General features: G+C 40.7%; 1 protein-coding gene across 3 annotated transcripts in view; it reads left to right on the top strand.

Annotated features, from left to right (window-relative positions):
• Positions 1–8,238, top strand: part of GEMIN8 (gem nuclear organelle associated protein 8) — a 28,242-nt gene extending 20,004 nt beyond the window's left edge. For all 3 annotated transcript variants that reach the window (XM_027689151.1, XM_027689152.1, XM_027689153.1), the window contains one exon: positions 5,936–8,238. In XM_027689151.1, coding sequence (XP_027544952.1) covers positions 5,936–6,186 — 251 coding nt within the window. In that variant the 3' untranslated portion in view covers positions 6,187–8,238. The remainder of the gene's footprint in view (positions 1–5,935) is intronic.
• Positions 8,239–12,258: the final 4,020 nt, after the last annotated feature.

Raw genomic sequence — 12,258 nt, 5'->3', positions numbered from 1 at the left:
TTCCAAGGTAACCCTCCAGTAAGCAACACCGTGCTGTTTTCAGCAACCAAGAATATTTTATCTTTACAGATGTGGGAGTGAGTCACAATTGTTTGTATCTCGCAGGCTCCCACTGTTGGAAACTCTTATCCTGCAAATCTTTGCACTTGAGAAAGGGTAGTACTTGAGATGTCAACCCTCTGGAAATCCAGAGCTCTGTAGAGCTCTGCAGAAATTAAACTCCTTGAATATCCTGTTTACAAATCCTCAGATTTAAATCCTTATTTTGTTGGAATTCCTTTAGGCAAAGATTTTGGTTTTCCCCATGGTATGCCTGCTTCCTGCAAGTATGGGCACAATAAAAGGGTCTGATTCTATCACCTTGGGAAAACTCTTACGTAGGTTTGTGGTAAAGGTATTTAGCTTTTCTAGGAAGATGAAGGAGCTGGCATTTTGCGAGAATCCTGTGTGGGCAGAACACTTAACACAGCAGATAGGCTCGTGGGAAGTGGCATTCAAAGAGAGAACTAGGAGTTTTTAATCAGTAGAAATGGGTAGTGTTTTTAACTCTGGTAGTGTGGGCTGCTCAAGATCAACTCAGGTAGCATTTAAGATGAAAAACTCAGAAAGTGCACACGCAGCAGTAACAGAAAATAATTCATCACTTGAAGTAAGCAAACAGATGTGTGAAGGGGGTATAGGTCAGTCTGAAATCATGGAGAAGAAAAAACACGTCGGGACTGGGTAAAGTGCAGTATTTCCTTGAAGAATCATGAGCTAACTAAGCAAGAAACTGAAAATCAGTAAAGGCATATGACACTTAGGAGGAGCAAGTCTCTTACTGTAGCTACCATTGTGTGGGGCAGCACATGGCAGACTGCTGAGGGACCTGTGGGGAAAGCTGGCTGTAGAAGAAACGTGTTCAGATTGCATATGGTCGCTGGCTACAGTCAGCTAGGGGTTGGATGTATAAATATTGAAAGCTAAAAGTGGTACGAGAAACCACACAATGCTGGGTACGAATCTTTCATTAAAAATCCGACATAGATAATTACCCTCCCTACTTCTGTCTCCTTTTAATGTTTCGAAGTCTCTCCATGGAGACATTTTTCTAAATCAGGGAATTTATTTGGATTTTGTTTTGAGGTTGGTTTTTTCCTTGTTTTGTTTTGTTTTGTTTTTCTTTTAATAAGAAAAGGATAAATTCCGGAGAGGAATTTTTTTTATTACTGCTTAAGCTTCTCAAAGGATATTACAAAGAAAGAAAAGTGAAGTGGATCAAACTTACGGCAAGTGTGTGACATTTGCATTTTTATAAAAAAGGAGAAATAAGACATCTGAGTTGCTAAGGGCTTGTGGGGAAAATAGCTTATGTCTTGAAGGGCTTAAGTCATTGTCTTGCTAAAAGTATATAAGGTCATCTGTGTGCATATGAAGGCCCAAATGCAGTGAATAGTTAATATACTAGTTACTGTTAATCCTGCTTCTGGCAGACCCTGGGGATAGAGGTAGTTGTCTGTATTTGTTCACTTTCATTTTCAGCTCGTACACGCCAGATTGAAAGTCATCCATAAAAAGTGGGAAAAGTGATGGAGGGGAAACAATAACCCAAAACTTTCTTTCAAAAGGCCTGGAATCACTGAGAATGCAGTATGGGTTAGTAGCTATGCTTGTTTTGGCTGGGGTAGAGTTAACTTTCTTCACAGTGGCTGGTATGGGGCTGTGTTTTGGATTTGTGCTAAACACAGGGCTGATAATGTAGAGATGTTCTTATTGCTGAGCATGGCTTACACAGAGACCAAGCCTCTTCTGATTTTTGTGCTGCCACACTGACAAGGAAGTTGGGGGTGCATGGGAGGCTGGGAGAAAACACAACCAGGACAGGTGACCTGAACTGACCAGCAGAATATTCCAGACCATATGACATCATGCTCAGTATATAAACCTGGGGGGAAGAAGGAGAAAGGAGGGGATGTTTGGAGTGATGGTATTTGTCTTCCCAAGTCACTGTTACACATGATGGTGCCCTGCTCTGCTGGAGATGGCTGAGCATCTGCCCAACCATGAGAAACAGTGAATTAATTCCTTGGGTTAGCTTTGGTTGTGTGCATGGCTTTTGCTTTCCCTAATAAACTGTCTTTATCTCGATACACAAGTTTTCCAGCTTTTACCCATCTGATTCTCCCTCTGATCCCACTGGTGGAGGAATGAGTGAGCGGCTGTGTGGGGCTTGATGGCTGGCTGGGGCTAAACCACGATAGATCTTGACTTTTTTCCTTCATGGTTAAAAAATTATATTTACTGTGTTTGGAAAAAGGTGTCCCAACTGGTTTTGGCCAGGTAATGATGACTTCCCAGCAGAGCTGGACTTGGTAGGAATAAGTTAATTTTGAAAAGAGCTTCAAGAGAGAGAAAGAGCATCTTTGAAAAGAAATGGAACTGACCAATTGGGAAAACGTCAGCAGTGCTTTTCCTTTGTGTAGGAACCAATTACCACTGCAGCTGCTTGCCTGCCTTGTGACCATTTGCAAAATACTGTTCCGTGACTGGGAGAAGCTTGCCAGTAGTTGAAGCTGAATGCTGTAAAAGAAAGCATGTTTATTTTAGTCTGTGTGAACTGGAAGGAGGAACTACTTAGAACTGTGCAAAAATTACTTGTTTCATGTCTATAACTTGGCAGCACAATGACGTGTGAATTGGGAATGTGAAACTGATCTGAGGATGAGCTGGGGACTTCATTGCTGCAGCTGAGAATTAGTGTTTGAATAAACCTTCCTACCTACTTCATGAATGAGTATTTGGTGCTTGCTTCAGAGAAATTCTGGTTGCCTCAGTGGGCTCAGGGCTATGGACAGTTTATAATTTTGTTGGGTTTTTTCCATTGTCAGATGCCTGTTGTCATCTTTTCGATGAAGAGGTAATTGCACATTTAGCTCAAGATGGACTGCTTTGTATTGTTTTTAAAGTAAACTCTGAGGTAATGGAAAGAACCCAGACTGCTGCAAATTAGAGAAGTTCTACTTACCAGCCCCTGCCCCACCAAAGAAAGTTTAGTGTTCATCTGAACAGGACAATACTTTCTTTGCTCTTACGTATTCCTTATATCTATGTTTGACTGGAAATACTGCTTTTGGAAAAGCAGCATTTGGTTTCATTACTTCTTTCCTTGATTGTCTTTGAGTGCAAATAGTGCTGCCAACTGTGAGGTGGTCAGACACTGGGACAGGTTGCCCAGAGAAGTTGTGGATGCCCCATCCCTGGAAGTGCTCAAGGCCAGGTTGGATGGGCCTCTGAGCAGCCTGGTCTAATGGCAGGTGTCCCTTCCTATGGCAGGGGGTTTGGAACTACGTGATCTTTAAGGTCCCTTCCAACCCAAGCCATTCTGTGATTCTTTCTGTGACTGTGGATTTTGTCGCAGTAGTGTCTCTCCTCAAATAACGGATTTGAAACTGCAACATGTTCCACACAGCTGCAGTAGTATTACCAGCAACAGCTGTCATGTTCTATGCTCAAATTCGGCCTTTGGTGCAAAAAACTATGGGTCCCTGTAGCCAGTTTCTGTCCCAAGCCTCTGCCTGGACTCTGTAGACCTGATTTATGTGTCTGAGACTCTGTAATGCAATCACTCTGGGACTTTTTTTAACCAGTAGCTGTGGAATAGCAGAAGTCAGGTTAGAAAGTTAAGGGCAGTACATCTGATTAGTGTAAAGTAAAACATGTGCTCCAGATGTCCAACAGGTAATTTTGAGAATGGAATTTAAATTGGTATTATTATTTTGATTGTTACTAGTAGAATCTGCAGATTTATGAACTACTCTGTGCTACAAAATGGAGATTGATGTGCCCTAAACTGTAATCCACTCATCCATCATAAAGCTTCTGCTACAGACCTATGTAATTTCCAAACAGAAGAATTCATTATCTATCTCGAGAAAAATTGATTTTTCTTAATAATAAAGCATTAATATGTGCAATGAGCTATCAGAGAGCATTCTATGGCAAGCAAGCGAGGAAGCAGCTGTCTCTAGCATGCAGCTATGGAACTAAAGAATAAAGAATTTCCATGGGCAATACAGAAGTACAAGGAATTATCTTTGTGGCCCAAGAGAGTTAACAAATAGGAGTTCAGTTCATTGCCTTGCCAGAGTTTTACTGTGGAGAGACATTGGTGTCCCAGGAAGTCGGTTTCAGTGGGACCCAAGTGACCTGTGTAGTCACAGTCTGGGTGCTATACCTTGTTCAGAGTGCTGAGCCCTCTGTAGGCAGTGTTAGCTCCTCCTTTAATTCAGACCTACTGGTTAAAATGGCCTGACACCAAATAAATCTGACTCTTCCAAAAGCACATATGGACTCTAATGTATATTTCCATGTGAATTCTGGCAGTGTAGCCAGTTCAGGGTGTGCCCTTAAAGCAAAGTCACAGAAACGGCTTTTTGGAGCAGATTGCTAATAACTCCTCAAAGCCTTCTGTCCTTTGTCGACCAGCACAAAACTGTGAATGGTGTTTCAGATGACAGGACAAAAGCTTTCTATGTCCCTGTCAGACAAACAGATCCCAAAATTGAAGTTTCTGATTATATTCTTTAAAATATCTATTTTATGTGAATGAGGTATAGGAGATAATTCCTTTAGGAAGGCTGACAGGCAGTTGGCTGCTATATATGCTGTACTTTCCAGTATAAAAATAATTTGCAGATGTTTGACACAGATCTGTCAGGATACTTAACTTTGGGTTGGGGTTTGCAGATGTCATGTGCGTTGTGGAAGCTAAGTCTTTGCCTTAAGGGGAAAGAGGGAAGAGGTACATGGCAGCAAACACTGAGAAGCGTGTCCTGTGTGCGTCTAATGCATTCTGACCTGTGGACACTGTCCTTTTTGATATTTAAAAAACCCAACTGCTGTCATTAGTAGTGAACTGTGTCTCTTATACAGTTTTGAGGACAGTCCTTTGTTATTGGTAGGCAAAGGAGTTCAGCTCCCAGGTGATTTTCTACATCTTGTAGAAATGTCCCGATAAGAGGGACTATGCTGTTTTAACTGCACAGAGCATTATTTGTTTCATCAAAGCAGCACCCAGGAAGTGGAGGTAAGTTTGGACATGCAAAATCAAGTTCTCAATTGGGCTTACCAAAGAGAATTTTTGTTGACAGATTGGTCCAAATGTTTTGCCTCTGTGAATTGTTTTAAATCCTCTTTAAAAGACCTGATGCATGGATTTATGTTGATGGTGTTTTATTTGTCTTCAAAGCAACAGAGTAAGGCTGCTAGCTGTGAACTTCTCAAGCCTTGAGAAACAGATGAGGTTGGATAGTTTACTAAATACAGTGCCTACAGCTGTGTGTCATTGAATGCACTTAATGGCAGACATGACAGACTGATTTGTTCATTTTCATAGAGTAATAACTGATTATATTTTGTCTTGGCTATGATTCAGCTAAAGTTGCATTGTCCTATGCATTATTTCCTTTCTCAGCTGCCAAGTCATTACTTTGGAAGCAACTCTCCTGTTTGTTTGGGGTTTTTTTGGTTGGGGGAGTGGGTTGGGATTTTTTTGGTTGAGTTGTTTCTGTGTTTTCTTGGTGGGGGGAGAGGGATTGTGTTTCGGTTTTTGGTTGTTTGGTTTTTTTTGTTTTTTTCAGGGCATGTGTATGTTGGGAAGAAATGAAACAATGCTAATTTTTGCTTACTAGTACTAATACAGAGGTTTGCTACAATTTTAGGATTCAATTACAGGGTCTTCTTCCTTTCTTCCCACTTCTTCCAGCCTGCCTTTATTATGATATTTAGTAGGAATGTGTCTTTATGCAAAATGAGCACAGCTGCACCCTAGAATGTGTGAATTTTGGCCTTTTAAGACCCAGCAAAAATATGAATATGTCATATTTTTAAAATCTAAACTGAAGCATGATTGGTTGATAGCTCAGTAATTTACATCTCTTATGGTTTGTTTGTCTAGGGAGGCAGCAGCAGCTGGAAGCTGAGGACCCGTACGTGGAGGCTGATCAAGACCTTCACAGGAGGACAGAGCGTTCTGTGGAGCCGCCTACGGAAAGACCTGGGGAGAGGCGAATGGCAGAAATGAAGAAACTATATGGTGCTGATGCTGCCAAAATCCAGGCAATGGAGGCTGCCATGCAGCTTATCTTTGATAGGAACTGTGACAAAAAGCAGCCCAAATACTGGCCCATTATTCCCCTTAAGCTGTGAGTACCTGGACTGTGCTCTGACATGGCACACAACTGTGCCTCAGTCAGGTTGTGCTGCTAAAAGAGCAAACTGCCAATTTTGGTTTTGGGTAAGCTTTGGGGCAGAATCTGGCAAGGACAGCATGTGTGTCTTTGGCCTTTGTTTCTTTTACACTGTCTGTCAGCAATGGTCACTGTCTGTTCAACCCACATACAGTTGTCAAGTAGTAATAGGAGGGATGGGAATATCAAACCTGTCTTAAGTCATGTGTTTACTCATTTGATACCCACCTGCCTTGACCATGCTTGCAAGAAACATCAATGTCTATACTCAGTGAACTGGGAAAACTTAAAATTATGCAAATAAGAAAAAAACCATAGGAATTGTCTGCTCTTACTGTTTAGGAATTTGAGTGATCCCATTTTTTAGTCTTAACATAGTAGCATTTGGATCCTGTTTCACATAGCACAGCTTGAAGTGTTATGTCTGCTAATCTTGGATTTTTTTTGAGAACCAGGAGCCTACTGGCCAAGATACAACTTATCAAATTACCATAGCCCAGACGTTTGAATTCTTTTTCAAAGGTTTATAATAACGCAGGAAGTTTTTCTTCCAGACTGATACTTGTCTGACAGAAGTTTGACTCCAAAGCAACATTATATGGAAAAATGTTTTAATGAAGGGGATGGGAGGGTGGGGCAGAAGTCTGATGTGGTCCTGTCTGTTAGAGGTCTGTTTAGCAGAAGAGAAACTTAAGAGGACACAACATTATAGGGGACAGTGCATGCAGTGATTTTTGCTATTCTAATAAAAAGCATCTGACAGGTTTGAAGCTTTACCGAAGGCTTATTATTTTGTTAGACTGCATCTGAACAAGGTATATGGAGGTATGAAAGACAGGTAGTCCTGCAGGCTATGTCTGTTTTAGGTGCAGCTTTCCAATGCCCACCTGCACATGACATGCACAAGACTTAAACACAAGCAGGTAGATGTGCCTATATGTGTACTCCTCCATCTGCACAGGATGTTTGGTTCCATTTCTGTCGCTCTCGACTTTTGGTCAGTTGTGTTTGCCCCACTAGTAGCTAACAAGGTGGAGTGAGGCACAAAAGTGGTCTGTGTAAGAGAGGCAGAACTGGCCCCTCAAAACCAGTGACTCCTTAAAAAATGGTACCATGAATACTTCCAAGGACTCTCGGTGAAGCACTGCTGCTACATCTCATTGTGTGCTGAGGGGCTGTAGTTTGTCTCTCAGCGTTTCCATGCCAGGGCAAAGGAACCTTCTGCTCATTTAATAGTGACATATTCATCTGTCTTTCTGGCAGCAGAGGAAGGTCACAACTAAAATTCTAGCTTCAGTTTATTCCCAGTGTATCCAGAGTATCTCTGAGGCATGTGTAGTTCATAATGCACACCAGCAGTTGCTGTGCCCTCTGCAGCAGCCAGCTGCAACAAAGCAAGTCTGCAATGCAGTTTGAAATATCTTTGCATTTACTAGTAGTTACTATGTTTTTTCCAAGCAGCATTTCCATGTCAGTTCTACCTCTTTCACTTTGGTTCTGACAAGATGAAGTTAAATTGAACACTGATGTTAAAAAGCCCCCAGTCTCCAAGACTTATTACTGGTGTGATTAGTCTGAAAAACTTCAGTGAGACAGGAGAGGGAAAAGGGTTATTAACAGTCGTGCATTTGTCTTCGCTCTTGTTTTTGGTGGGTTTTGTCAAAAATTTGGTGTTTTGTTTAGGTTTCCTTTCATTGACCAAATAAATTTTCTTCATAACACTTTGTAATTTACTTTTTTTTTGTATAAACAAACTTCTATGCTTAGGGCACTTCAGTTCTCATATGCTAAAGCTTTCTTTTAGCTGCTGCATTGTTTAAGGAAGATTGAACTTGGAGCAAGAACAGGTTTAGCATATGGAGAAGCACAAGGAGTGTTGACAGGAGTTTTCACAGGAGTGCCAGTCAGTATCACAAATGTATGGTATTGTACAAAATGAAGGGGAAGGTTGCTGCATCCACTGGGGGAAAACCCTGTCCCAGATTAACATACATAAATCTCTCTGTTCCTATTTGAAGTGTTTCCAGTGTGGTGATGGTGTGTTCTCTGTGCAGTTCAGTTCAGAAAAAAAGGAAGAATGGGTAGGACTGTTCTTGCTTTTTAACACAAGTCCCAGTTCTTACTGTGGTTTATTCTACCCCTAACTGTTCTTCTAGCAGAAGCAGAAATTCTGGTCTCCAAAAGTATTTGTAGAGACCTCATACAAGACAACATTGAATTCCTTTCCTATTTCATATAAAATATAAAAGAAATTTCCTTGCCTTTGGTTCTTTTACTTATTTCTAAGAGGGTTTAATATACTTCATGAGGTTAAAAGTATAGAGAACTGGATGAATTGTTCCCTAGGAACTATGTACTAAGACCTGAAAGGGAGGAACACACTACTGCAGACTTAAGAGTTGCTGCCAAATGATGTCTTTTCAGGGGATGGACTGTTGCTGGTTTTTGGCCAGGTGTTCCATTTTGCTGATAATTGAGCAAAACTTGGAAATTCTTTGTTGCAGTTCTTTTACTCTGTCTCCCATGTCATTTTAAATTTTTAAGAAATGTCTCACATAAAAACGTGTGATCATGGAAGAAATGCAATGGCAACTCAGAAACACCAGTTCAGTCATCTATAACATTCACCTTTCATGCCCATATGTATTATGCTGCAGTCCTCAATCATGGGAACATGTGCACTTTTTTCCCCCAAGACACAATGTTATGCCACCCACTTGACTAGAATGCAACTGTGATGCTGCAGATGTGATTCTTCCTTGTCCGCAGCATTGCACCTTTGCTTTCGGTTGTGCCAACTGCTCATATAGTCCTGCCTGAAGGGAATTCTTTGCTTGCTGGTGGTGTCGTTTCTCATGAGCTTTTCTCAGCTCCAGCAGAAGGAATTACAGCCTGAAGTCACAACTTGTTATACAGTTAGTCTTAATTTCAGAGATTGGTTTCCTCATTTGTTACGTGCAAATCTGCAAATCAGCCTTATTTTTGGGAGAAGAGTTTGTGATTGGCTGAAGACACTTCCGAGATTGGAGAAAAATGTTATAGGTCTTCTCTACTGAAAGTATTCTTAAAAGAAGTTAAAAAAAACTTTCAGAACTGGCACAGTATAAATGAAGCTATGACTTCTGTGTTTCCTACCAAAAGAAAAACTGCATTGGTGACATTGTCAAGAGCTCTTGTTCTTCTAGAATTATTTCCCCGTAAAGCAGCTGACGGCTCAGTCTGTCTGTGTGTACAGGCAGCCTGAGAAGAGATTCAACCATTTTGCTGAGAGTAACTTTTCTCAATCAGCATAATGGGTAAGTATTCATACCTTTTGACAGTGGTCTTGTTAATGACTCGTACTTGGAAGAAGCTTTAATAAAAAACAACCAAAATTTCTGTAACAGCCTTTATGAAGGATAAACACTTACATAATCCACATGGATTTGTTCCCTTGTGTCTTTTTCCCTTTGTAAAAGCTCCTCGCTCACTCATTACATGAAATACATTGCAAATATTTGTATCTTCATCTCTTGTTACATTAATAACGATCCAACTCTGAATAGAAAATGAGAAAAGCAGGACACTGATTCAGCTGCTTATATTTCGAGTTTTAAGTGTGATTTTTGGCATAATGGTCTGAACACTTTGGCTGAAAGAATTACAGAGGGGCCAAGATTATTGCCCAAAATGTGAAATACAGTCTGTCAAAAGGAAACATCCAGAACTCTGTTTTCCTTGTGATTTCTTTAAAGTTTAAGCTCCTGGGAAATACGCTATTTGATAAATAATACATTCAGGCTGTGACAAAATTCTGTTTTCATGTTTGTGTGCTAATTAATCAACCGTCTACCCTGTCTAACCTGTTGTCTCCTGTGCTCCCGTCTGGATAGTCCAAAGGAAAGAAACTCATATGGGCTCTTTCCTAGGTAGAATAGCAGCCTGTGAGGGAGTCTCGGCTGCTCCTGAAGGGTGGTTGTAGCCAAAGTATGTTCAAGGCTTCACATCTCTTCATATGTTCTCACAGCTGGAGTTGCTGAGCTGGTACACAGACATGAGTAGACCGTGCCGTTGCCATCGGGGCATTGTCTTGGCGACCTGGCTGTAGTAGCAGAAGAATTGCTTGGACTCAATCTGTTCTTTGGAGCACGCAGACATCAGCCTCAACTTAATTGCAACAGGGCAGGAGCGGCACAAAAGTCTTGCTTGGCCAAAAGTGGAGAAAGCTTGCTTGTCTGGAGCTTGCAGAGTGTAAATGAGATTCTCTGAGCATAGATTCTATTACAGTCACAGAAGGGGTTTTTTTCCCCCTTTAATCATGAATCTTCATCTTTTAAGAAAGCAAACAAGCAGAGTAAGAACATACATGGTTTTTGAAAAGAAAATACTTTTCAGTCTAATTGTGCCAATATCACTGGTTCCCTAAACTAAATTGAGATCTTTTGCCTACAAGCCTTTTGAAAAGCCAGAATGTACATAACTTCTATCCGCATGACTTTACAGCCATCCCAAAGACCTACCTTTGTGGGGAGGAAGGGATGAGAAAAATGGAAATGATGGATAGGGATTTTTTCCAAATAGGGTTAGAAGTGGTCCTCCTTAACTTCTAGACTTTGCTTTAATAAAAGCAACAGTTTCTCAACTTAATGAAGATGTGAGGCAAAAGTCTCTGAGGGGCTGTTGAAAATGAAGTTACATCACTGTCTTGGGATGTCCCTAAGCTGCACCTTACTGAAAGTTAGGAAGGAGTGACAAAATACTGCTTTATTCATGGAGTTTTCATATATTGTCCTCTAGACAGCTGCCATTGGGTCATGCCATAGGAAGATAACTAGATTTCTGATCTGTTTATAGAGATATTTAGAATCTTTCCACGTGCTTATACTGAAGATCAAGATTGAAATACCAGGCTTGAGTTCCAGCTTTCAGCCATCTCATGCATCCTTTATTTCTAGATACAGAAATTGCTCCTATGACTCAACTCCACCAAAGTTTACTGTCATTGAGGTCCAGAGGAGTCAAGTTGGAAGAGGCCTACAGCTGCGCTGTTTAATGTAACCCAGTTTATTTGTTACTTGGACCAAGATTCAATCAGCCCTTTTGGTCTAGACTTGTACAAGCATCCAGCAATAAAAAGTCTGTGCCTTGAATTTAATTAGTTCTGATTCTCACATAGCTGTCTTAGTCCCATCCTTTGCATTGGACAGGAAAAGATCCGAGTCATCATGTCTAGTTTCTGCTACCTCCGGCAACCAAATCATCTAATGCAATGCAGAAACTAATTAGGAAATTCCATTTCCTGTCACCTCTACTTCTGCTAGTTAAGACTGCAGGGCCTGCTTCTCACTTGCAAAACATAATAAAATATCAGGAATGCCACGAGTTAAATTGTCCTTTGTCAGAGAGCTCCAAAAAATGTAGATGCGGGTACAGGTTATGTATCTTGGGGTTTTTTTGTGTTAATTACAACTATGTAATATCCTCCCCCTGGACAGACGGAGTGGAGTTACTGTTGCAACAGAAATAAATGCTTGCAGTATGTTTTTATTTAAGCAATAACTCATCAAAGGCCACACTTCTGATCTGTACCATATTCCATGAAGTGGCTGAATAACAGCTGAAGGCTCCCATTCCACTGTCCTTTCATGAAAAATGCTGAGGTTGACCTAAAACTTAAGCCAGTTATGCTGCAATACATTTGAAACACACAAGTTTGATGAGTTGCTCCAAACAGAATAATCCTTACATGACTGCACCATATAAATCTGAATATAAATCTGGACTGTAAAGCAAGAGCAATCAAAAAAATAGGCGTTACATTATTGCATTTGGGAAGATAGTTTAATAGTCATTACTTTTTATCAATTTTCTATATATCTGTTGATGAATTTAGAATTTCCAGTAATGCCAGACCACACTGCACTAGAGAGAAGAAAGTATTTGTTGAGCAAAACAGGATGTTTTCATTTGTACTGCTCTGCCACAGAGCTGTGTCTCAGCAGTGCCACAGTTGGTTTGTGGTCCTGTTTTAGTCACTGTCCTCCCTGTTTTC

The sequence above is a fragment of the Neopelma chrysocephalum genome, unplaced genomic scaffold (assembly GCF_003984885.1).
Source record: "Neopelma chrysocephalum unplaced genomic scaffold, ASM398488v2 Primary Assembly neopelma1_76, whole genome shotgun sequence".
In the NCBI taxonomy this organism is placed as follows: domain Eukaryota; kingdom Metazoa; phylum Chordata; class Aves; order Passeriformes; family Pipridae; genus Neopelma; species Neopelma chrysocephalum.
Note: the sequence above shows the minus strand (reverse complement) of the source record. Positions and strands in the feature narration are given on the sequence as shown.